The following is a 26,678-nucleotide window of genomic DNA, read 5'->3' as shown; positions in this document are numbered from 1 at the left end:
CGCCAACCCCTTTTCTGTTAAGTCCACATGGACCCACAGAGTCAGGTCTCTGTTGAAGCAGAGAAAGTCGCGGGTCTCTCTCATTACCTACCAGGGAACCAGCTGCGACTTTAGCTCTGAGTGGCAGTTTCTGAGAAGTCATAACTACCTTGGGAAGAACGTTTCACCAAGCAGAGAAACAGAACAGAATGGAAAAGTTGGTGAGATTATCCAGTCCACTCCCACCACTTACCAGACAGGGAAACCGACATTGAGACACTGAGTGACTAATTCAAGTTCACACAAAAAATTTTAGCAAAAGTGGCAGAACACAACTCAGAGCCATGAATTCCAACTTCTAGCTGAGTGTTCTTTATAGTACAGCAGGGAACAGCCAAGACCTCCATCGACAGCCCTTTAGAAATTCTGCCTTTCTTTAGGCTCTTTCACTTTTTTTTTTTAAAGTATTATTTTTATTTATTTATACAAGCACTGGGTACAGGCAGAAGCACGGGAGGGTGAGAGAATTCACCAGAGCCAGAGCGGGGAGCAGAGCAGGCAGAAGGACCGAAGCACACTGCTGAGGGGAGCAGCGGGCGGCAGGAGAGGTCTGCGTGCCATGCAGGACCCTCCTCCGGTGGCCGGGGAGCAGCCGGGGATCGAACTGGCGCTGCAGAGGCTGCGGGCAGCTTCGCAACCCAGCGCTCAACCGCTGCGCCACCGGGGAGGCCCTTGTTGATTTTGATTTTTACTTTGTATTGATTAGTCTTTTTCCTGGTCTCTTATTTAGGTTTTCTAAGTTCCTGCTATGAGTGAGACCATCCGGTATTTTTCTTTTTCTTTCTGGCTCATTTTGCTGTAGGCTCTTTCACTCTTGAAAATGATGGGACAGCTTGGTTTCCTGAGAAAGGATGTCTCAGTAAAAACCATGGCAACATATTTGTGTGTCTTTGTGGGCTGTCCTTACTTTCTTGAATTTCCTTCTCTGTCCAATTGCTTGAACTCCTCTTTACCCTTCAAAACCCAAAAGCATCGTTAACTTCTCTGAAAATGTTCTCTAATTCCCAGGGTTGTTGGTTGTCTCCTCCTGCGTTCCCAGGCCTTGACCTGGCCCAGGTACTCAGAACACTTTATGGTGATGCTGGTTCCTTCTGTCTTCTCCCAAAAACTAAAAACTCCCTCCAATGCAGAGATGTATCAAATTTGTCTTTGTAACCAGCACACATCATAAGCACCAAAAGGATGGACTTCAGGCCACAAAAGCTTTGAGGGAGGGCATTTATCACCCCACCCGTTCCTGGCCCGCAGTATGAATCATGAAGGGTTTGCTTCTGCTGAAGGAATCTGAACAGGGAAGTCTGCGTGTGAGGAGATTCTAATCTGGGAGCCACTGAGATTTCGACACACTCACTGGAGGTGCCAAGTAGGTCAGGCTGACAAATGAGTGGGCACTAAATGACACAAAAGCCCTCACATATGTAGAAGCTTCCAGGGCCACAAGGCTCATCTGCGTGAACTTTGTAGCTGTTCTTCCATGTTACTTCAATGAGGCTTAACTCTTCTCTGCCAAGAAAACTGTTCCCAACAGTTTTCTGATCTAGGTCTCAGGACTTTAAGACACGGACATGGCAGTGGGAAGGTGTAAATCAAGCTAAGAAATGACTGAACACATATTTAGTTTACAGGATTTAGGAGAAAAAATAAGAAAAACTACAGCCAAGAACTCCCCTCTAAATAACAAGTGGCTCAAGAAAGAGCTACACTGCCTTCACAAAGTGGGCTGATCTTTCGCTGGGTTTTGGACTTTATTAAGGGTTTTAGAAAGGAACACACGAAACGCTGGAATATGGGATTTTATTATCTCTAATTTACTTAATTCGCTTGTTTACACACGCGCGATCTGTGTGTACATAACAGTGGCAAGAGCCATTCTCTAAATACAATCTGGTACTCAGACTATGACAGATGCATGTGAAAAATGAGGCTTCAGTGCAAGAACCCCAGCACCGACAGACAACACAGCAAGGCGGTTTTCCGTGATCATGGAAGCCCTGGGCAGCCTCTTGTTCAGCACCTGGGGGCAACAGACACTTTCCAAAAGACGACACAAGACTATTTCAACAGGAGACTCAGTCCCCAGATGGCACTCAACAGATGTGCATTCCCTTACCTTCTCCAGAAGCGCCACAAAGTTCCCAAGGCCTGGTCAAGGAATAGGAGGCTGAGGATGATCGCCTGCCAGCACTTGGGATAGGCAGGTCACATGCATCCTTTCCCATAATCCTGACATTATTATCCCACTTTATAGATGAGGAAAATGAGGCTTGCCCGTGGTGGTTAGGCAGCCATCACATTAGTGCCACCATCTGAACCCACATCTCATGTTTGCCTAAAATCGAACTAGTTCAGCTACACATACTCTCTCTGGTAGGGAGAGAGATCTTGTTCCCAAGAACAAGGCAAAAATGAGCAGGAAGTAGTGGAAGACTAATCAGTACACTGGGCTGGAAAACTGACACTTGCTGATTCAAGGCTGAAGGAGATATCAGATTTAAATGTAACAAATGAACTCTGGAGTGACCTTGTGCCTGTTGCTGCTGAACATGAAACTTAGGAGAACTTCCAATCCTTTCAACAAGCCCCCGGCACAGATCCTATCCCCAGTTTATGGCTATAAACACCCCAGAACAAAAACCCCGCTCCTGGAGGTCACCCCATTTTGCCAGTGCCACGAAGGCACTGGGTGGGCACTTCCGCCCTCTCACCATCACAGGTGCTTCTGCCACTGTGGGTACAACATACCACACACTTCGAGCGATACAAATCAACCAGCAGCCCTTAAGAATACATATTTCAAATACATCTTTATATGAATTATGAAATACAATTTACCCAGGCTATTCCAGCCTTCGTGCTCCTAGCAACCTTAGCTGGAGTTAAGTCAGTCAAGTATAATTCTTACCTGTCAGTTAATGTTATCAGGCTAGATTGGGGGGTGGGGAAGGGACATCAGAGCACCCTCACGGATTACCCAAAAGTCAAGGGGCCTGGTTTAAAGGATTTAAAGAGACTAGCCTGTAGTGAGAGCGTGTATGTATGTGTGTGTGTGTGTGTGTAAGTGTGCCCTTGTGAGATGGGGTGACAGGATTCTACTCTTCCCAGCACCCTCACAGTGCGGGTCACAGGACAAGGCTGGAAATGGAGAGTTGCTGCCAGGGGAAAAAAGAGTTCAAGAGGTCTAGGTTTGGTTTGGCTGATGATGCAAGAGAAGGGTGGGGCCAAAGACATGCCACCATTTAATGAGGACATCTTTGCAAACAGGTTGGCTCCCTGCCATTAGAAGCATTTCCTTCATCTCCCACTATATTAACCTTGTCCAAAGGTGAAGTGCCAAGGGCCACTTTCAGCTGAGTGATCAACGTACTCCTCGTTCTCGATGGTGCACACCACTCGTGTGTGGTCAGGAAAGTTTCAGTGCAAATACGCCTGTTTTGCAAAATTATTCTGACTCAGTTTATAACTCATGGAGTCATTGTTATAATGTCTGCTTTCTGGTTTAATTCTTATAAACAAACAGCCCTGTGAGATGGAATTTTATACCATAAGCCAAGAGCTTGGTTTATAAAAAGTAAATTAATGTTCATAAAAAAACCTCAAGGCATGTACACATGTGCCAGAGGTGCAGCGCTGCAGTTCTGAGTTATTTTTCAGGAGTTTTATCAACCAAGAACAAAATGCCATGGTCGTCATCAAAAACTATAAAGCGTTCACTCAAAAGGAAAGGAAAAAAAAAGTGACAAATGGTTCTAAAACCAATAGGTAACAGTAGACAACATGGACAGAACATCATCAATGCTCATTACATAAAATTCACCCAATATTCAGTCACACAGAGGCACTCCAGTTTGTTTAAATAGCTAATCACAAGCCAGTTGCAATATTTAACATTCCACAGATGAAATAACTACTACAACCTGATGGTGTCTTTCAGGCAGCTGGTTGTTAAAGAACCCTGCTGGAAATAAATGCTTATGCAAAATTGACCAGAGGGAATAATGATTAAATAACAGCATTAACAGCCATTGGGACAGAAGACAACCAGAATCAGGAGGAGTCATGGCAACAGGGAGAGCGCCGAGGCCCTGGCTTCCCTTCCAGTCACAACAGAGGCTTTCCTGACTCCGTCCTCTAGGGACATAAAGGACAGTCCAAGTCTTGCCAGGGATGAAAAGTACCCGATGGGTAATGGTGGCGCTTGTGACACCAGGTGAAGTTGCCAAGGGCTGAACTCACTCCCCAGACTCTGCCTCCACTCACCAAAACTGGCAAGCTTCCTCTCTGAAGTAGGAGCAATCATTTAGTCAAATAACTAAGAAAAATAAATGAAAAATACATTAGCCATTGTCCTGGTGTCACCCCCTTTGCTTCTCTTTTATTTCTTGTAACTGTCTCGTTTCAAATTCAAACAAGAGCTCTGGGGAGGAAGTCCGGGGGAAAAGGATTTCAGATACCAAAAGCCGTATGTCCCATACCAGCCCAGCAGACCGAAGAGGGTGCCGAACACTTTCTGGGACAAGTCGTGGAAATAAACAGCCGTGCACAGAAACATCCACACCCAAATCAAGGTCAGGAAGCCCAGGGCAACCACCAGGGTGGTGATGGCAGTATGGAGGAAATGGCCTCGATCCGTCTTCACCTCGTGCAGCACAGCCATCTCCTCCACAATCACGAGGGCGCAGAAGGTCAGCAGGAAGGAGTGGCCCGAGATGTCAAAGCCATACCAAAAGCCTCCCCCTCCGTGGCACTGCTGCTTATTCTGGTGCTCCTTTCTGATCCCCTCTAGTGCCGGCGACTGGTAGCAGCTGCCCGTGTAGTGTTCAATGTTGGAGAAGAGGGCTGTGCAGACATACCAGATGGCTGTGCCCACAAGCAGGGTGCTCAGCCGCCGCAGGACCAGGCCCGCCTTGCCTGTCAGGTAGTAATTGGTGAGGGCGATGAAAGGCAGGAGGAGACAGAAGGTCCAGGCCCAGGCCACTTTGACAAAATACCTAGCAGAGGAGGAAAGCAGAAGTGAAGACAGGGGACATGACTCAGGTCTCTAGGTTTCCCTCCAAGGGAGGGAAAAAGGGAAAAGCTGACAGACAACAGTATAAAAGTCACAGACAGGGCCTCCCCGGTGGCGCAGCGGTTGAGCGCTGGGTTGCGGGGCTGCCCGCTGCCTCTGCGGCGCCGGTTCGATTCCCGGCTGCTCCCCGGCCACCGGAGGAGGGTCCCACATGGCGCGCAGACCTCTCCTGCCAGCGGCTGCTCCCCTCAGCAGTGTACTTTGGTCCTTCTGCCTGCTCTGCTCCCCGCTCTGGCTCTGGTGAATTCTCTCACCCTCCCGCGCTTCTGACTGTGCCCAGTGCATGTATAAACAAAACAAACGAACAAACAAATAAATGAATAAATAAAAACATGCCTCTATAAAAGAAAAAAAAATAATAAATTATAAAAAAAAAAAAGTCACAGACAACAGTAGAGTAGCCTCACTTCAGAGTACTTTAAAGATCTTAACTATTTGATCCTTAAACAACTCCATGAGGTAGGGATTGTAATTACCCCCACACACACCATTTTACAGATAAGAAAACTGAGCCACGAGCAGCATAATGTCCAAAGTGGAGGTCATAAATGGTGGAGCTAGGATTCAAATCCAGGGTTTGCTTAGCAAATAACCGAGCATCTAGCAAATGCCAGGAGCTTTCACATCCACTTACTTTCTCACAGAACAGTCACAACCCTGGGTGGAAGGTATCATTTGCTCCCCCCCTTTTTTAATGATTCATTTATTTATGCATACAACAACTGGGGTACAGGCCAGAGGTGAGGGAGGTGAGAGGATTCACCAGAGACAGAGTAGGGAGCAGGCAGAGATTCTTAAATACACTGTTGAGGGGAGCAGCGGGCGAGATAGGAGAAGTCTGCTGCGTCATGTAGGTCAGCTCCCTAGCCAGGAATTGAACTCATGTTGCAGTGGATGGAAATAGCCTGATAGCACTGTGTCTTTAACTGCTGCACCACCAGGGAGGCTCTCATTTGCTCCCTTTTGAGATAAAGAATCAAAGCTCAGAAATATTAGGTAACTTGCGGAGGGTCACACTCACACAACCAGTCGCAGAGCAACCCAAGGTTTGGCCAGCAATGCCCATGCTTTTTCTGCACCATGGGTCTTTCCTGCATGGCATAAATGATCTTGGAACAGAACTTGATTTCATACTAGGTGACCCACGTTCAAATCCTGACTCTGACTTGACTCACTACACTCTCTAGGCCAGTTTCTTCAGCTATTGAACAGAATTAAGGGGACCACATTCCAGAGCCAATGAGTCACTAGCAGCAGAGGCTTGTAACGAAATGCCAGAATCCAAGGCTACCACCAAACAGAGACTTGTCTGCCAGGCTGCCTAGGCCCTGCTCACCCAAGCCAGACAAAGCAGCAGCTGCCTCATCTGCTTCACCTGCTCTCACCAAAGGTGGCTGCCCCGGAGACTGGCGTAGTAAACACATTACAAGCTACTTGGGGCTTCCTCCGCTTTCATGTTCTATTCTTAGCCCATCCTCCAGAGGGAAGAAAGGTGGACCAAGGACAGAATGACTCTTCCCTGGGTTCCAAAGATTTCACAGAGACCACCCAAGAGCCTGTCACCAAAATCTCCTCTGGGACTAACATGCAAGGATCCTGCCACAACCAAGACCTGCCAGGCATGTGACCAAGCTGCCTGGGAGAGAAACCAGGGTTTGAAGTCCATAAACAAAGTTGGGTTGTCTTTTAGGAGACCAAGCTGACGCTTCTTCTAAAAAAAGAATGCAGGCTCACATCAGGGAGAAACTTCTCAAAGTTTCCCCTACTGGAACAAATTGTTCCAGTAGGATACATTAAAATTCAGGAGTTAAGGAAAGAAGGAGGGAGTGGGCAGAATTCAGCAGATGTTGCAAAGAGCCCTGCTGGCTGGGACTGCTTTCCTGGACCATGGCCATGAACTCTGAGCGCTTAGAAGGTCCACGGAGATCCAGGGGAAAGGTCATGGGCTGGCAGGTTCCACTCCAGCGCCACTATCTTGGAGTGGGACTTTAGTCACAGGCTGGGACAAGGCTCTCGCCATGGAGAGGCGGGCTTGGTCCCCAGCCCAGGGAAAGGCCTTGGGGCGGAGGCGCGGGTCTGACACAGCAGGCAGGAGGCGGGTGACAGCTCCCCAGGCCAGGGCCCAACTCCTAACTCCAGAGGGGAGAACTGGGGGGTAGCAGCGATATAGGCCTGTGCATCTTCCCCGCCATGTCTCCCCATATAAAGACACACACAGACACACGCCCCTCTACACACGCCCCTATGCACACACCCTGTGCACACACCCCGCGGCTGTCACTGCCCAGGCAAGCGCAGGGTGTCCCGCCTGGGTGTGCAAACACGAACTGTCAGGGACACCACATAGTCCTGGAGTCCCGCAGGGGCGCTCGGCGCGTGCAGGTGCCGCTGTCACGCTCGGGAGAAGGCCTGCCCGCCCCTGACATCCCTCGGGGCGCCAAGCCCGGCTCCCCGGACCCGGGGCGGGCCGGCCATGGCGGGCAGGGGGGGCCGGGGCGCACTCACACGTTCAGGACGTTGCGCTTGTTGCTGAGGTAGCTCTCGGGCAGCGGGGAGAGCTCCTTGAGGACGGAGCCCACCAGCATGGAGGCGACGAGCGCCAAGGGAAGGTAACGTCGCACCGCAGCCCGCACCAGCGTCCCCCTGAGGAGCCACGCGCAGCGCTCCAGGTGCTCCATGCCCGACCTCGTCGGCCACCGTCCGCCGCCCGCGCCCTCCCGGCCACCGTCCCGGCCTCCGCCCGGGTGGGGCCGAGGCTACCTGCGGGCGCATGCGCGCTGGGCGCGCCCCGCCCCCGAGGCGCTCCGGGGCCCGCGTGCTCCCCCTGCTGGTCGCTGGTGGCCTCTGCAGCCCCACGTCGCCGAGCTCCCGGATCCCAGCGCCTTTTCTTTTTTCTTTTTTTTTAAATTTAATTATTTATACAAGACTGGAGTACAGGCCAGAGGCGCGGGAGGGTGAGAGGATTCACCAGAGACAGAGCAGGGAACAGAACAGGCAGATGGACCGAAATACACTGCTGAGGGGAGTAGCGGGCGGCAGGAGAGGTCTGCCGCGCCATGTGGGTATCTCCCTGGCCGGCCTGGAATCGAACCCGTGCTGCAGAGGCTGTGGATAGCTTCCCAGCGCAGCACTCAACCCGCTGAGCCTCCGGGGAGGCCCTCCCTTGCTCTCTTTTATGGGTCTCACAGCTGGACAACTAGGTCCGTGAACTGGTTTTACTTTCAATCTCTGCTTCTTGCTCTGTTCTGGGAAAACAGAAAAAGCGTTGGCACAACTGTTTGCTGGAAGAATAAATGTAGCACTGTGGGAACTGAAGCAATAATCACAGCATCATGTAGTCTCTCTTGGAGACATCGCTTCTGTCCGAGCCTTAGTTTTCTTATCTGTAAAATGGGAAGAGAAAAGATCACCCTTCCATTGGTGAACTCAGGGGTTCCTTACCATGATCCAGGTATAGAAACATGAGGTTAAATTTCCTTAGAAATAAATGCACACAGTAGTTATTAAATTTAAATTTTAAATTATATACCCATTTATTTTTACTTAAGAAAACCTATTATCTTGAGTGAAAATACCGGGCACTGGGAGTTAGTAAGATTAGATGAGCGCATTGGTAATTCAGTCACTCAAGTGATCATGGAGCTAAACCCTCTCCCTGGCGGGTATCTAATTCAGTGTTGCCCAACCTTGAGTCATTTTTTTGCCACTGTATTCATTTTCCAGGGCTGCCATAACAAATTACAACAAATGTGTTGGCTTAAAATAACAGAAAGTTGTTCTCTCACACTTCTGGAAACCAGAAGTCTAAAATCAAGCTATTAGCAATTAGGGCCTTCTGGAGGCTCTAAAGAGGATTTCCCTCTGTTAAAGATAGAAAAAACAGGCCTAAGATGGAGTTCTTTATGCTGAGCCCTCACTCAGACTTAATACCCATTGCAGTTTCAACCTCTCCCCAATGTGTGATCCTAAACCAAACAGGGGTTTCCTGATCAGCACCTGGGAACACCTGTGAAGTCATTTGCACACCATATGCTCCCCCTCACCCAGGGAAGTTGGCTTTACCCGAAATAATCTTTTCTTCTGCTAATAACCTTGCCCCACCCGCTTTCTGTTTTTAAATACTCTGCAATTTGCAGCCTAAAGATGGGATGCTGCCTGATTCATGAATCATTTAATAAAGTCAATTAGATCTGGAAAGTTGTGGTTTGTGCTTTTTAATACCAGTGCCTGTATCCTAGCTTCTGGTGACTGCTGGCCATCCCTGGCATAAATCCAATTTCTGCCTCCTCTCCAGGTGGCCTTCTCCTTTCTGTGTCTCCGAATGTCCTCTCTTGTCCATTATCCTAAATCCAGGATAGTCTAGTCTTGAAATTACCTTAATTAAAAGATTGTATTTCCAGGGCCTCCCTGGTGTTAAGGCACAAGGGGCTAAGCGTCAGCACTATCAAGTTATCAACAGCCACTGCAACATGAGTTCGATCCCTGGTCAGGGAGGTGACCCGCATGGCGCAGCAGGCCTCTCCTGTCTTGCTGTCTGCTCCCCTCAGCAGTATATTTCAGTCAATCTGCCTGTTCTGCTCCCCATTCTGTCTGGTGAATCCTCTCACCCCCCAATACCCCACACCTCTGGCCTACACTCCAGCTCTTGTATGCATAAAATAAAATAAAACAAAATAAAATAAAATAAATCTTAAAAAAAAAAGATTGTGTTTCCAAATAAAATCACATTCATAGGTGTCACAGATGAAAACTTTGACTTCTCTCTTTGGAGATCCCCATTCAACCCATTATAACCACCTTGAATTTGGTCTGTTTATTTCATATCTGTATTTCCATAGAACGGAAATTGGTGTGTTTCATTTGAGGTCTGCAGCTTTATCCCTGGAGAGATTTTTAAAGACTGAGTTAAATTGTAATTTTATAGAGCTGAAACACTGTAATTCTCTGGGGATTTTCCATCTTTCCTTTTTTAAAACTTCTGCCCTTATTAGGACACACATATTTATGCTGTGAGTCCAGTGGTATGCCTGTGAGACGCTTATTAAATTTTTAGGACTTTTGCAAGCTAATTATTAAACACAACCATTATTAAAAAGTAGATAAACTAAGAATTAATAACAATTCTCAAAACAAATACTCAAAACTCATTCTAATTATTTTTACTGTATTTTATTATTATCTAGGCTTACATTTATAATATGTGTCCATTTTGCTACTGTCCAGCTCCTCCCAAGTCCATGTTCAGTGACATCATATTGGTTGCTTGAAACTAGCCACAGCAGAAGTATTTACACTCAGGAAATTGGAAGTGCCAGGCTTATTTTTTGGGGGGAAGGGGTTTGTTGATTTTCTAGATTGTGATACATCTTGTCAAAACACAATTGAATTGAAAATGTAGGTTGGCCATGAACACAAGAGTCCAGCAAAAATCAATGACAGCATTCTGTGAGAATCAATTCACTCTATAGAATTTACAGTACAGTCTTTGTCTATTTTCTCCTCTGTAAATTATGGGCTCTACAGTCTTCATATTAAGAAATATGTATGGTAAACTTTTGTACATCTATGCTTAGGCATTTTCCTCTAGATAGCTAATCGTTAACATCTATCCATTTAACACAGCTTGTGGTCCAGTATACACATAAAGTTGTATGTGTAGCATATGTGTGAATAAATATACTAATAGATATATCGATGCAGCTATAATTATAGCTTCATGACAGTTCATGACAGTTTGAAGATTATGTTATATGTGAGGAGCTCTATATTTCAATTCAATTATAAATTCAATTCATTTTTTTTTTTAAATGCTGGTCACATTTTACAACTCACTAATGGGTGAGGATCTAAGTTTGGAAAACATTGCACTAGAAGACATTAAGGCATTAGAGGATGATTCTCTGCCCTTCCCCACCAGGGGGTGGTAGAAAACAACGTATTTGGGGGTTCTAACCTGTCTAAGAACAGTGGTACCACTTGTTGGTTTTCATTCCTTCTTTATCTATTCAACAAAGACTTCTTAGAAGCCAATGGTCTCTAACATCAAGATACTTAAAATCGAGGGAAGGTGATCATCTATTCAGCCAGTCAACATTTATTAACTATTTACTATGCACAGAGCACTGGCTATTAGGATTTCCAAAGCTTTGAATGGGTGAACTTCCTTAATAACTGCAGATACATAGTCTCACTTCTGTGAGCAGAAGGGTTAGAGTTGCTTCACGGCTCCTCCTAGCAGTGGATTTCAGTGGCTCCACCTGTTCTGCTCCCCTCTCTGTCTCTGATGAGTCCTCCCACCCCTTGCACCTCTGGCATACACCCCACTTCTTGTATGAATATATAAATCTTTAAAAATTAATAAAAAATAAAATCTCTCCATAAAGTTTTACAATTTGCTGAAACACATTTCCAAGGTTTGAGGCTGGATGATCCTGAAGCCACAAGCTATCAAAGGGCATTTCAGGAGGACACAGGAAGGAGCCAATGAAAGAAAGGCTCTCACAGGCTGAAGGCGGGACAACTTGAGCATAATAAGATTAATTGCAGTGAATGGAACACATACTTATGTTTAAATCCATGGATTCAAAGTTGTACTTTAAAAGTAACGCCACCTTACAAGAAATCAACTCACTGTTTTAAAAACTGGTAAATAAAGAATGAACATTTTTCTTGCCTCTCTTATGTGAACTGAAGCACTGAGTAGCCAGAGTAGATGAGTTTCTTGTTAAACAGCTCAACTAATAAATGAAGAAAGGACAGAATTGTAACATCACCATAGGTGACATGGAGGTAAAAATGTTGGTTTGGAATATGGGTGAATTGCATATTAAAGAGTAGTTTACAGATCCTGACAAAGAGAAAAGTTTAATAAAGTAAATGCTCAGCACTATTTTTAATTAAATCTCTAAAAAATCCATCTCTTAAGGTTTCAAAATTTTAAATCACAGTATCATAATTTTGACCTTTGTTCAGAAATTAATGGTTTAGATTTGTTAGAACCACATTTGAAGAAGCACATGACTTGACGTTTTCAACAGAAATGGAAAACTAGCACCAAAAATTTGTCTGCTACCAAAAAGTAACATTTTTTATTGAATGCTAAATGTAATTTCATAAATGTCATATATGTATCACTTTTGTTGCCCAAATTTAGAGATTATAGAAATTATCTAGAAGTCCCAGCCTCTCCGGGACAAAGAAATATTGTTAGTCTAATTTTTTGAAGGTCACTTTTTCATGTCTTTGTTTTGATGGTAGTTTTAATTTTTTTGAAAAATGTCAAATCTCTAAATTTGTGGAATGGTTGCAGGGAAATTATCTGAAGTTACAAATGTGCTTTGGCCAGATTGGACATAAATATATACATAAACTGCAAGATTAAATAAAAGGCAATGAAAACTGGGGCCTCCCAGGCGGCGCAGCGGTTGAGCGCTGGGTTGCGAGGCTGCCCGCAGCCTCTGCAGCACCGGTTCAATCCCCGGCTGCTCTCCGGCCACCGGAGGAGGGTCCCACATGGCGAGGCAGACCTCTCCTGTCTCGCCCGCTGCTCCCCTCAGCAGTGTACTTCGGTCCTTCTGCCTGCTCTGCTCCCCGCTCTGGCTCTGGTGAATTCTCTCACCCTCCTGCCCTTCTGAGTGTACCCAGTGCCTGTATAAATAAATAAATAAAAATAAATCTTTAAAAAACAAAAAGGCAATGAAAACTGATGCTGTCTTCTCATAAAGAATTTTTCTTCTTTATAACCACATTTCATGAGACTGCTACTGACTCATAAGGAGGGTAACTTCTACTGGTACAGAATACAAAAAAAAGTGTTTCCATTGAAGAAGAGATCTTTATTTTGAAATAATCTTGGTCTTTTAATATAAATTGGGGGGAAGAGTAAAAAAATAGTAAATTGGCCTATATTACCTGATGAGATGGCAAAAAGCAATAGGCAGTCGTTATGGATTAGGAATAATACCAGAGATGATATCATCAGGTCCTCAAATAAAATTGTTTCATTATAATGTTGATGAGAAAAAAACCAAGTTGACTGATATTGAATCAAACCACCTTATTCCAGGACCTGCTGTTTCTGTGTCCTTTTGCTTAGAGTCACAGTTTCTAAGAACCTGGTCATGCTGTTAAGTGAGAATTTACTGTACTTTTTAATCTATTGATTCATTTGTTCATTTTCTGTCTCCTCTACTTGAATGTCAGCCAGAGGGTAAGGAACATTGCTTATTTTATTCACTGATGCATCCTCCCAAGTGTTTAGAACTCTGTTACTATTTATCACTAATAGTCATCATTACTTTAATGTTAAATATATTGAAGAATGTTTTATCTCCTGATGTAAAGGAAAGTATTTTGAAATATAAGCTCACTCCTAGATAAACAGAAGAGAAACAGCAGAAAATAATCGAAAATAAGTGTGCAATTATTTTAAAATAAATTATGAATTATGAATTTTAAACCTTAAAAATCCCTTAAATCGTAAGAGGTTATGAAATCGCTATAGGGGTTTTTTCCTGGCCCGTGAGTCAGAGAGTAGAAGGATGAGGGGTGACGTGGAGGATGCTTGGTGCCACTGAGGGAAGAACTCCATAGGACCAGGGAGCAGCAGGGAAGAGTTCTTGCATGAGATGATTTCTATGGAAGCAGAGTTCAGAGGAATCCATTGGCCAGGGCCTGGCTGAGGAGCAATGGGAAGCGGCCACTCCAGGGTGAGCAACCCACAGGTGCCCTTTACTTGGCGGCTGTGCCTGAAAGGATACACTGGCCGGAATTTGGGGAAGGGGGAGAAGGAGGCTGAGGGTAGCCGCCCAGTAATTCTCCCTGTGGGCGGCCTCTGGTTCACAGCTCCTGGCCAGCAGCAAAAGCATCCTCGCCCAGCACCAATCCCTTTCTTCTGAGCTCCCCTCTGGAGGGGCGCCTCCGGAGGGGCCAGGGTAGCCACTCCCTGGGGTGAGGCCTCAGAGCTAGGCCAGCTGGCCCTAAGGGCTGCTGAGGGAGAGCCGCAATCCTGCTCGGTTCCTGTGCAGACCACTGCGGGGCAGTCCAGGGGCTCCCCTGGACCCTACAATCCCGGCCCCCTCCACCACCCCTCAGACTGCTCCCTGCTCTGGCAAGGGCTCCTGTAGACAGACCCCAGACCCTCCTCTCTTCCGCAGCCACAGGGCTGAAGCCCGGGTGGAGGGGCCTTTTGTAGTCTGAAGGAACTTGGGGGAAAATAGAAATAAAAGCAAGGAACCGAGTCTCCCACTGTCAGTATAATGATTACCTATGGGGTGGAGGGAGGACACTGGGATCAGAGGGATCCCAATATAACAATAGTAATATTCACCATTAATACCAATATTAACGTGTGTTCTGGTTCTTTAACTGGGGGTAGTCACAGATGTAAGCTTTTTAAAATATTCGCAAAACTATATATTTATATTTTACCAATCTTGTATGTTTATTATATTTCACAAGTTTAAAAGATGGTATTTTTTTTTTAAAGGAACTCCAAACTAGCAAAAAAAAATGCCTTGCTTCTAGGAGTCACTGTTTTATTGACTAAATTCCAGGCAGTGTGCTAAGTTCTTCACTGATTTGAATTTTCCCTTCTCACAGCAATTCCACAGGCAGGGACTAACATTATTCCATTTTTCAGATGAAAACACTGAGGCATAGAGAGGCTAAGAAGTTTAGCCAGATCACACAGCAAGCATCCAGCAGACCGGAGACTCAAGCTAGGGTGATGCTTAACCACTGGTATCCTGAGTCTGGGACAGTCATTCTAACCTTTCTGTCTGCCAGAAATAGCCACTCAGCTGGTCACAGCACTCTGCAAGTTTACGGAGTCTCAGTGGGTTCAGTTAAAAGGCCATTTAGTAGCCAGGTTCAGAATACCCCATGCACCAGGGCTCTAAAGTAGCTCAGCTGGAAAAGCCTTAGATTAAAGCAAGTGGTTTATTTGCTTGGCATGGGTTCGAGTGTGTGCTTAGCATTTTGGGCTCTTTATGAGACAAGGGAGGCTGTTTTTCTCACCTAAAAAATAAGAACGGTATTGTGCTGACTTTCCTGAGCTGATAACTAAACAAAATTTTATTTTGCCTGATGTCAAGCAAACAGTAGGTGCACAATAGATGGCTAGCTCTGAAATAAAGATGCTCGTCTTTGGCTGCTCATAGCGGCTTGTGAGACAGGTAAGGCAAAGTGTCGCCGTTCCCATTTAACAGAGGGGACATTTGACTCCATTCTCTCTCCACTGAAGAGCAAGGCAGTGAGTGGGGTCCCATGGGTGTTTTCCCTCCTGCGCAGGTCAAATTCTTAAGGTTGGATGCTGGGAGATGCTGGTGGCCGAGCCCCTCGCCCAGCACAGGAATGTGGGGCACTGTGGCAGGGCGGTATGGGGAAGCAGGGTACTGACTCCGAGGCTTTTCCGCTGCAGCTGCGCGGGCGGACCACACAGCAAATTCCACAGCCACACCTGGCCTTGCAGCTGTCTGCTCTGGACAAGCATGAGGATCCTCCGAGCCTCCTGTCCCCATCCTGGAGGGCGGGCCTTGCCTCCTGGTGACCTCAGGCTGGGGAATGCTGGACCAGAGCTTGGGGGTGAGAGGGGGAGAATCAGTTTCCTTCTGGGGTTAAGCACACTCCCAGCCTCATCCCCTTTCTGGAGGGAGCCTAGTCCTCTCTGACAGCCAGAAGCTAAAGAGGTCCCCAGCTGAGTTCTTACTAATACCCCGGTTCAGAATGCCTGGAGGGAGGGGAAAGCTGGGGAAGGAAACCGCAGGAGCACCCCCTTGCTTCAGGGATCTGGGGATCTATAGAAAATCAACTCCCAGGAGGTTGGACTGGAATGAGGTGCCCCCTTCCTCTAAGATCTAACTCCTAGTCTGCTCTGTCCACCTGCTTTCCACCTCCATTCCCCATCCTCAAGGTCCAGGCACAGGGCAGAGGAGGCGCTCAGACTCACCAGCCCTGCAGTGGGTGTGGCATTCAAGGGCCCCAACCTGCAAGAAATGGCCTCTGCTCACCTCTGACCCCAGCTGTCAACACACCTGTTACACTCTCCTCACTCTCTATGTCTTCCCTAATCTGCCTTTTTTCAGTGTTTCAAATAAACCGAATTCTTCCAGCCTCAGAGCCTTCACCCCTGCTGTTCCCTCTCCTTGAACTGCTGTCACCCTGCTCACCCCTTTGTCTGGCTTCTCTTTCACCCAGCTAAACTCCACTCCTTTTTCTGTTCTCTGCTTAATCATCACATCTTACTAATGTAGGGACCAATGGGGCATCTTGAAAATTCTTGGTCCACAGCTCTTGGACATGAAGTCCAGAATCAGCTGGCTAACTTCCTCCAGAAGCTGGCATCTCATTGCATCTATTAATCTGGTGAGACTTCACAATGCAGTTTTACTAAAAATGGTGTGATGTGAGTGTCTGAAGATACAGAAGCAAGCTCCTTCCCTCAAAGAGCTGGTTTGCCTATGTACTTCCTTTTTTACTTTGTTTCATTTCCTGAGAGAGGATCTGATTGGATACATTTGACAGATGAGGAAACTGAGGTTCAGAAGATGAAGTAATTGCGCCAGGTCCTATGGGGTGAGCAGGTGCTAGGGCTGAGACGCTCCCATGTCCGTCTGACTCCTGAGCCTGCCCGTTGAGTCAGTTTGGTTCTATGGGCTTGGCTTGTATGTGTTTGCACGCTGGGTGTGTTTCTATGTTGGGTGTGTTTCCTTGAACTCCAAGTGGAAAAGCATCTATATTTGAAGATGAATGTGCTTTGGGATTGAGTAGGAGTGTAGGCATGTCTGCTCTGTTGGCCTGTGACTTGTTTGGTGGCTGTTGGGGTCTTTTACCATGTGTGTGCAGTATTGGGGGCTTTGGTGGGTGTATTGGATAGGAAGTAAGTGCTGGGGAGGCCAGAATGAGATTTCTGTTGGTGTGTGTTTTCTGATATAGTATTTTAATTTTATACTTGAAAGAACTCTTACATACAAAAAAAGATTTTAAAAAACCATATCTAGGGCCTCCCTGGTGGCTCAAGGGGTTAAGTTTCAGCCCTATGAAGCTATCCGCCAGGGAGCTACCCACATGGCGCAGCAGACCTCTCCTGTCTCGCCCATTGCTCCCCTCAGCAGTGTATTTCAGTCAGTCTGCCTGTTCTGCTCACTACTCTGTCTCTGATGAATCCTCTCACCCGCTGCACCTCTGGCCCACATCCCAGTTCTTGGATGCATAAATAAAATAAATCTTTTTTAAAAATCATATCTAAATCTAAATCCTTTTGCTAGAGTATAGCTTAATTAAATGTCTGGCTCTCTGTCTCTGTGCAGATGGAGTGGCAGCAGAATCAGCCTGGCCGGGTATCCATCCCTCCTCCGCCACCCACTGATATGTGATCCGAGGCAAAGACTCCCCTCTTTGCACCTCAGCTTCCCCCTGTAGATAAAGATGGGAGGGGGATAATAACAGCACTGACCTGATAGGGTTGTTCTGAAGATTCAGTGAGCTCTTCTGCATCCAGGGCTTATGATAGTGCCGGGTGCTAAGCGAGGAGGCCAGCCCCCGCCATATGGCTGTCACGCATCAGACATGGACGTGTACATCAGACATGGACGTGTACAGGGTGGGCTTCTGTGTATTTGTGCGAGGGCACCTGGGGGTGTAGCAGGAAGGAGCTGAGAGGCTGGGGGCTGAGCTGTCTCTGATTTGTGGGGAGAGTTGTGCTTGTTCGTACAGGCATGTGTGCGTGTGTTCCACGGGGGTGGGTGTGCCTTCCGCGTGTGCATGTGGGTGTTCCCGCCAGAGCCCCAGCTCCACGCAAGCTCCATGTGCCTCCGTCTCTGCATCTGTTCAGGGGGTAAGGTCACGACTCAAGGCAGCTGTGGGGACCAAGTGAGTAGTGGATGAGAAGCCCCTGACCGCCTCAAGCTCAGGGCACTTGGAGAGGTTCATGTTAAGCATCTGGTCAGTGCTGACACTCCTGGGTTCCGGCTGGGGTGTCCATCCCTCCTCATTGTGGCTCGTTGTGTCTGCTGCCCATGGACTGCGCAGCTACCCGAGGGGTACAGGGGATCCCTGCCTGCCCCAGGCGCCCTCAGTCTACTTTCTCCACTGAGGCCCAGAGGATAGCGATTTGCCCCAGGATGTCCAGCATACTCAAAGGTCAGAGCTAGTTTCTCTTGTCCTTCTGGTGTGGTGGGAAAACCCAGGGGCACAGCCCCATCCTCACTGCTGCTGCCCGCCCCCTCCCCGAGCACTCACAGTGAGCTGCCCAGCTCAGGGCGGGGGGCGGCCCAGCTGCAAGGTGTGTGCTTTGGCAGCTGGGACTGTCTGAGCCTCAGAGGCTGAGGTTGTGCGCTGTCTGAGGTGGCAATTCCATGTGTCTGGGGAGGACCCCCACTGGGGTAGCCGGTGCTGGCCCCAGACCTGCGTCACCAGCAGCACCAGGACTCACCTTGGTACTCTGAGAGGACGTTGCCTGGGGCTCCTAAGAGGTTGCTGGAGAGGCGGCAGGATTAACGATGCTTCCACTTTCTTTTTGTTATATAATGCCCTTCTTGTAAGTCTACCCCTTCCACATCCTTGCCCTGATCCAGCCTAGCACACACTGCAAGAGCGGGCAGCAGAGGGCGAGAGTAAATCGGCAGTCAGAGCCTCCTGTCCAAGTCCAGCTGCTGGAAGGGCGGGGAGGGGGCTGTGGGGCTGCGGATGGCACATGCCATCAGCTCCCATTAAAGTCACTGTGTTGCCAGGTGGGACAGGGTGTCTGCAAGGTCCCCGCTCCTCGGGCGCCTCCTGATCTGCCCAGGTTGACCTTTGGGGTATGTGCACCCCAGTAGGCCTGGTCTTCCTAAGCCTCTCTGACCTCTCCTATTTCAACATTTCTCTCTTCTCTGCAATCCCCTGCCCCCAGCCCCATCTTTCTCTCCTCACTTCCGTTCTGTCTCTCTTAAGTTCTTTCTGTCTCTTTTTCTCTCTCTACCTTTCTGTTTCCTTTATCCCTTTCCTCTGTACCCTTTTTTCCCCCAGGTACCTTTTTGGTCTCATTTTTCCCCCTTGGCTTCTTGTTTTTCTTTCTCTCTACCTCTTTCATTCTCTATCTTCTGGTTCTTTCTGGGTCTTGTGCTCAATCTCAAAATTGCAGCAGCTCAGGGACGAGGCCCTGCATTATCCTGGGGAAGGTCTGTGGGCAGAGAGGTCACCCACTTTGCACCAGACTGGTGAAGAGTTGTCCAGGCTGGAGAAGACTGGTGTCTGTCTGCTTGGCTGGCGGGGTGGAGCCCTGGCTTTGAAGTGGTACTGCCATCTCAGCCCAGGCCTGGTCTGGGTTGCCAGTGTCTGGGTATTTCTTTCCACTGCCCGATCCACTTGCTCCACTCTGGTGGGAAGGAGAGGAGTTGGGCGCCCGTTCCAGAGCTGAGTCAGGAGGTCTTGCCAGATCCCCAGGAGTTAGCATCCTCTGGGGTGGCAATGCCAGGGAACACTCAGAGTTTGGTGTCCTTATGCCCACTCCCTCCAGGCAGCCAGCTTTGACTACGAGAGGCAGACAAGTGATCCGTCCAGCCAGTTATGGCCCTGCTGCTGGGCACCGTGGGCCTGGCGAGCCTGCTCTTCTGGGCAGACCAGACAATAAATGCCTTGATGCCTAATGCCACCCCGGCACTGGCCTGGACCAAAGGCACAACTGTGCGATCTCTGAGTGGCCTGGGGGTGTCCCAGTACCGGGGGAAGCGCCACATCTCTGCCCAGGACATGAGTGCCTTGCTGGATTATCACAACTACATCCGGGCCAGCGTACACCCACCTGCCGCCAACATGGAGTATATGGTGAGTCCCCAGGCCCTCCCCTGGGCCCCCCACCCTGTGCCGCCTCCAGCAAATGTCAGTCAACTCGGTGTGTCCTGTAGGGCTAGACCATTTACCAGCCCGGCCCCACTGACCAGTATCTGGGTGTCTGGGTCCTGGGGAGAGAGACTGTCTGCCCATTTTATAGATGAGGAAACTAAGGCCACTCCAGGTCTCCTTGAGAGTCAGGGCAGAGGAGCTGCTGTTTATGCAGCACCTACTGTGTGCCATGCAATACACGCAAGAAAAAGGTCCCGCCTCTTCCTTCAAAGTGGGAGTTATCATCTCCATTTGCCAAATCAAGAAACTGCAGTACAGAGAATTAATTTGTCAAAGGTCACCAGGTGAGATTCCGACTCAGCTCGGCCTGCTGCTCCAGGTTGTGGTCCTAACCAGTGCCTAACCAGGCCTGAGAATCCTGACTCCCCACTCCCCACAGGGACCTGCAGGGGAGTGGATGCCTGGAACTTTGCAGACTCTTGTCTCCTTGCCTCTAGGCTTTGACTGATACCCCAGGCCACCAGTCTCAGCAACCTGTGCAGGGAGAGCCTGGAGCAGAGGGCGATGGACAGACAGCACTGAGGGGTCTCAGGCTGAGGAAGACCAACGGCTCATGAGCAGAGGGAGCTGGGATGTCCTTCTGCCAAGAACCAGGGCCAGATTCTCACCCAGCCCCCCGGGGAGCCAACCTCCTGGAGCGAATGTCTGTGAGGACTTTCCTCATTATCGAGGCCCCTCCCCCAGGACCATTGTCCCAGTCTAGAGAGATAGGCTTCCAACCCACCCACAGATTTCTTTAGGGAATGAGATTGCCAGTCCGCCCCCTCCAAGACAAATACCTGTTACCCAACAGCCTGAGAATTCTTACACTTTTGCAACGTGTCCGTTCCCTTAGCTCCTGCTGGGAGCGGGGCCCATCAGGAGCCTGCAGACACTGCCAGCAACAGACACGGAGTCTCTCATCTCATGGTGCTGCCATTTCAGTGGGGATGCTGGAGAACAAACTTCTACGGCAAAACGTGGAGACTATAATGTCAGGCCGTGATAAGGCGCTGGGGAGGGGTGGGGACCGCAGCCAGCATGGCAGGCCGTTAGAGGCGGGGGAGTCTTTGTTTGTTCATTCACTGACTCATGCATTTATTAACACGGCGACTGGCACATAGAAGGCCCTGCATTTTTTCAAATGACACCCTTATTGAGCCCCAGTTGTGTGTGCAAGGCAGGCATCCCAATAGGCGTTTAATTATTGCAGAAGGTGTGGAGCAGAGGAATAGAGTTAGCTGCCCAGGAACTTGGGGAGGGTGACTCAGTGTGGGTTGGAGGGGAGCATGCCCCTTCCCTCTGTCTCTGTTTCTGAAGGAAATGTTCTTCTGCTTTCTGAGTGGGGAGCCCCGGGGAGCTGATTGCAGCCTCTTTGGTGGCCCGATTTCTCCTTCAGCAGCTGACTTTTGCCCATAGGCAGGTGTCTGAGTAACCAACCGTGTGAAGCAGCTCCCTTTATTCCCAGCCCACGTCCTTATGCCCACCAACGTAGTAGCAATTTTGATGTCTCATTTTCTTGCTCAACTGCGAGTCCTTTATGCCTGGATGTCCCATGTTTGCTGAATGAACAAAGTAGGCGAATGGACCAATGTCAGAGGATCCCAGGAAGTCAGAGGAGAAGGAAACTAGTATTTTTTCACGTTTTTATTTCAGGTTATAAAACTTGGGACCTTCATACCTTGTAAAATGAGGGAGCTGTTGAGTAGAATGAGGAGGGTATTTCCTGTATACTGATGTGGAATAATCACTAACATGACCTGTCTGGTTAGGTAAAAAGAACCAGGTGCCTGATAGAATGACAAACTGTCACTTGTAAAAATCTATATATGCACCCATATATAAAATACATATACTACATGCAAAGATGGACCTATATATATTTGCACAGGTGTAGAATGTTTCTAGAAGAGGATGTCTGACAGGTGATGGGTGTCCTAGGGGCCAGGTGGCTGGAGGGGTGGATCTAGAAGAGGAATGAGAGACTGTACTTCTCCTTTTTTGCATATCTTATTTATGAATGTTTTCTCCATTCAAAAATACCATTTGAATTAATTTATTTTAAAAATATAATAAATAAAAAAATCAATTATCTTCCCATGACTCTGAGCTCAGTGACATTCCGGGACTGCTGAGAATTTCTGGACAAAAATCCTGGGACCCCAGTCAGAGCAGAGAACCCCAAGCTTGAAGTCCAGTTAAGGGAAAAGAGCAGGGGCCTGTGAGTCAGAGACTTCGGTGTGCAGACAGGCTGTGGGGTGATCTTGCTCTGGAGCTTGAAGGCATGGACTTACTCTGTGCCTCAGTTTCCTAACTTGGCAAGTGATTTGTTGCAAAGTTCCAAAGAGATAGGGAGTACTGGCACCAGGTAAATGCACACCACTGGGTGCAGTTGTGATGATGGTGGCTGTTCTCCAGAGGAATCCCATGACCTTTTCTGTTTCCCCAGGTCTGGGATGAGCGGCTGGCCAGGTCTGCTGAGGCTTGGGCCACCCAGTGCATCTGGGCCCACGGGCCCTCACAGCTGATGAGATATGTGGGCCAGAACCTCTCCCTCCACTCTGGCCGGTGAGTGACCCACTTCCTTCACACAGTCATTCAACAAAAGCACATGAACACTTACTCTTTCCTAGCTGCTGTGCCTGATATTAGGATGCAATAGTGAGCAAGACAGAATATTCTAGTGAAGGAGACCAGGAGCGACTAGGTGAACAAATGGTGCACAGATTATTTCAGGGAGTGAGGAGTGATGTGGAGATTCCATAAGGGGATAGAGATTCATGGAGAACAGAGTTGGGGATGTAGGGGCTCCTGGCTGGGTGCCTCAGGCCCACAAGTACTCAGCCAAAGTTTGGCAAATCCATTCTTCTGGCCTGACTTTCTTACTACCATTCTGACTCTTGAGACAGAATCCAGGGGCCTGAGTTCTTTCCTGTGTGACCTTGGGAAGTAATTTCCACTTCCAAATCTCAGTGTCCCTACCTGCAGAATGAAGGTGCTGACTAGCTCAGTTCCGTGGCTTTTATAGGCCAGTACAATTTGAAAAAACATTTATGGGACTGACACGGGTTGCCCAGATTTTTATGTTGCCAAATAAGGACACTAGAAAAACAGTTCCCCTCCCTTCTCCACCGTTCTACTGTAACCCCTCAAGAGGAAGAACAGGTGAGATCAAGGCCAGTCCTTCCACAGAGCTCAGTGGAGACTCTGCGCCCACCTGTACCTGGCCAGGCCAGCACTGTTCTTGGTGAGCTGTGAATCATCTTCCCGAGGGTCACCTGATCCTTCCTCAAACTCACCTCCCCTTTCTTCTGCCATTTAACGCTTCCTTCCAGGCTCCACTCTTTCTGTCCCACCCCCAACCCCTCACCCTGGCCATCTCCTAGGATTTCACAGAGAAGAGAAAATGGTGTCAGGGTGAAAACGTGAATTCTCCCAGATTTCCTCCCTCCCGGGCCCTTTTGTGTCTCTGTCTCTGACAATTGTGTGTGACAGAAGAATCCCTGGGACCCCAGATGGCTTTCAGGCTGCAGAAAGTTTCTGAGGCTGAACACCAGTGTCTGCCTCCTTCTCCCATCCACGGCAGACCTGGCACAAGTCCGGGACTCCTGTCATCTTGCTCCCTTTGTAGATGAGGAAACCGAGGGGAGGGAAGCCAGGACACTCACGCGGCGGGTGGCCTTGTCCACTCTTCCAGATCTCCCATCTCCCTGCTCCCCCAGGTACCGATCGGTGGTGGATCTCGTGAAGTCTTGGTCTGAGGAGAAGCGCTATTACTCGTATCCAGCCACAGGGGACTGTCACCTGCACTGCCCCTGGCGCTGCAGTGGCCCTGTCTGCTCTCACTATACCCAGGTACCCTGCGGGGCTCAGGGCCAGAGGGAAGCCTGGTGGGGGATCTGAGAAGGATGCGGTGGCACAATTACAACTAAAACAGGGGACTCCATGGACTTCCTTTTACGTATAGTGAGCCTTTTCCCAGAAAGTTGTGTATCTTGACCTGAGCTGATGGTGTCTTGTTTTGAGTGTCTTGGGTTGATTGACCAGATTGTTTGGCCCCAAAGTAGAGATATGAAGTCTGATGAGTTCAATAGTGCTTTCAAATCAGTAGGTCTTTTTCTAGTATTTTCTGTTTTATAAGGCTCTACTATCGTTAAAAAAAAAAAAGCTAATTAAGGTCACAAAAATTGTCACATATTTTAAGCGCTAGTATTGAATATGCTAACATAAAATACCATACATAAACATACAATGCAAGTTTGTGAGGCATAGACCAGAAGCTTCTCATGGCTTCCTATGGTAGGACAAATATTCCATCAGCCCCATCAGTCTCCGAGTCACGTTCTTGGAGGTGACGTCAAGAGTCTAAATTTGAGACCCTGTAGCAAATGTGAGGGGTAGACTCAACTCCTACCCTCACATTGCAGAAAATAATCTCACCTCCATTTTACCAAAGAAGAAACAGAGGCACAGAGTGGTTAAGTGACTTGCTCAAAGCCACACAGCTAGTGATAGTAAGATTCTGAGCCAAGATGGTTTGACTCCAAGGTTTGTGTTTTCACCTCCCCCACAATGATGATTTTCAAAAGTTGGTCACTAGGGAAAAAAGAAAGAAAACTAACAGAGCAATATAGAAAACACAAGATATACCTCACGTGATAAGATTAAAATGAATTCATAAAATCTTTTTCTCTGTGTGTGCCCGCACACATGTGTGTGCATGTTCACACACGTATGCATGCACTGGCCAGCAATGCATTGTATTGTACACAAAATACACAAAATGTATTCCTTACTATTGGTCATAGTAAAAACAGATTTGAGAAGCATTAACATTATAGTACAGCGTGCCTCCAGTCCCCCTCCCTTGGGACAGGCAGACTGGCTCCCCTAGCAAGGCGTCCCCTGACACACCCAGCCTGAACCAGACCCAGGAGCCTGCCAGTTCCCCCTGAGTCCTCCACATGCCCTCCCCCCCATCTTTGTCCTTCCTCAGATGGTGTGGGCATCCTCCAATCGGCTGGGCTGTGCCATCCACACCTGCAGCAGCATCCATGTCTGGGGCAGCACTTGGCATCAGGCCACATACCTGGTCTGCAACTACGCCATTAAGTAAGAGCAGCGCTGGGGCCGGAGGGCAGAGCCTGCGGTGGGGCGGGCAGGGTTCACAGAAAAGGCAGACACAAGATACCTGCCTTCCTCTGTCTGTGAACCCTCAGTACCAGGCTGGCTAGCAGTTTTAGAGTCGATTGATGATCCTTTTTCTTTACAAGTTTTAGAATCAGTTGAGAGGTAGACAGGAGACTGGCAGGTGGGCAGGCTGATGAGTGGCAGAATATGTGGCTTTTCCTACTGTTTTCTAATAGTGGAGCTTGTGGTGTAGAGTTGCCAGCCCAGCAGGTTTGCAAATATCTCAGCATTGAATTAGGCCGGCACCCCCACTGACAGGCAGTACTGGGCAGCCACAGGCCTCTTGCAGGGGCTGCGCTGGCCCCTCACAGATCAACACAAGAAAATGAACCCCTGAGAACACACCATCCTGGCAGGCAGGTAGGCAGCCTCGGGAGAGAAAGGAAGGTGAGGATTAGCACAAGTAGCTCCTCCCAGACTCTCCAGTCATCTTGATGGGAGAGCTTCTGGAGTGATCTTGCAACGAGGCTCTTGAAACATGGGAAAGAGGGAGTGAAGTCTCCATCCAGTGCACCAGCATGTGCACACCTGCAAACACTGCAGAGCCTCATACTAAATAAACAAGAACACATTCTGGGTTAATGTGATCTTTAGACTTTCAGAATGACATGATAACCCTCTTTTACTCACCTGCAGTCCTCGATGACCCACAAAATACTTTCATCTTCTTATCTCTTCGAAGAGATGAAAGAGAGAAAGAAGAAAAAAGGGAGGGACACTAGGGAAATATTTTCCCTTTTTACAGATTAAGAAATTGAGACTCGAAGAGGTTCAACGATTTCAAAAACTCACACAGTCAATAAGTGGCTGAGAGAGAAAGATGGATAAGTCTGGAGTCAGGCTGTTGAAAAAAATGGACAGCAGTGGCCTCGATGGGGTTTCCTGGACAACCCCCTGCACCCCCTCCCCACGACTGATTAATCATCTAATTAATCATCTAATTAATCCATCATTTCACAGCTCTCTTATACGTTACAAAGTGTCTTCACCTAATTTTTACTGACATCATTTCATTATTTTATTCAAAAGATTAAACCAAGGCTCAAGAAATTGACAGTGCTGCAGGTGGCACATGGCAGAATCCAAGATCAGAGCTCAGCTCTGCCAGGCAGGAGGGGGGAGTAGAGGGAATAAGCCTCAAAGTGGGTGGGGGGTTGTCATTTATTTACCAGGCACAGTCTTAGGTGTGCCACTATTTGATCTTCCCCGCCTCCCTGTGAAGTCTTCTCTCCAGCTACAGATGAGGAAACTGAGGCTTGCAGGCAGGACTTGTCCAAGCTCACACAGCCCGCCCACAGCTGTGCTGAGATCTGGAAACCTGCGCCATGGGCTTCCCATAACTCTCCTCTGTCCTCTGATCCCATCTCCCTGGGACTTTTTCTCTTCCAGGGGCAACTGGATTGGCGAGTCACCTTATAAGACCGGGAAACCGTGTTCTGCCTGCCCCCTGAGTTACCAAGGCAGCTGTAAGAGCAACATGTGCTTCTCGGGAGTCCAATCCAACAGGCTCCTGTGGTCCTGA

At 48.2% G+C, this 26,678-nt stretch overlaps 2 protein-coding genes across 2 annotated transcripts; one reads left to right on the top strand and one right to left on the bottom strand.

Annotated features, from left to right (window-relative positions):
* Nucleotides 1-4,411: 4,411 nt before the first annotated feature.
* FITM2 (fat storage inducing transmembrane protein 2) lies at nucleotides 4,412-7,797 on the bottom strand (the record flags this gene model as incomplete). The annotated part of the gene is made up of 2 exons (XM_084247049.1): nucleotides 7,610-7,797; nucleotides 4,412-5,027 (listed from the first exon to the last, which is right to left on the bottom strand). Exons 1-2 carry the CDS (start codon nucleotides 7,780-7,782, stop codon nucleotides 4,412-4,414), a joined length of 789 nt encoding a protein of 262 aa, XP_084103175.1. The 5' UTR covers nucleotides 7,783-7,797.
* Nucleotides 7,798-19,528: 11,731 nt separating this feature from the next.
* Nucleotides 19,529-26,678, top strand: R3HDML (R3H domain containing like; the record flags this gene model as incomplete). Its single annotated transcript, XM_084248044.1, has 5 exons — nucleotides 19,529-19,909; nucleotides 22,416-22,534; nucleotides 23,689-23,821; nucleotides 24,963-25,078; nucleotides 26,546-26,678. The coding sequence occupies exons 1-5, from the start codon at nucleotides 19,652-19,654 to the stop codon at nucleotides 26,676-26,678; spliced, it is 759 nt and encodes a 252-aa protein (XP_084104170.1). The 5' UTR covers nucleotides 19,529-19,651.

The sequence above is a fragment of the Talpa europaea genome (genome assembly GCF_964194135.1).
Source record: "Talpa europaea genome assembly, chromosome: 11".
Lineage (NCBI taxonomy): Eukaryota > Metazoa > Chordata > Mammalia > Eulipotyphla > Talpidae > Talpa > Talpa europaea.
The sequence above is the reverse complement of the archived record's forward strand: the minus strand, read 5'-3'. Positions and strand labels throughout refer to the sequence as shown.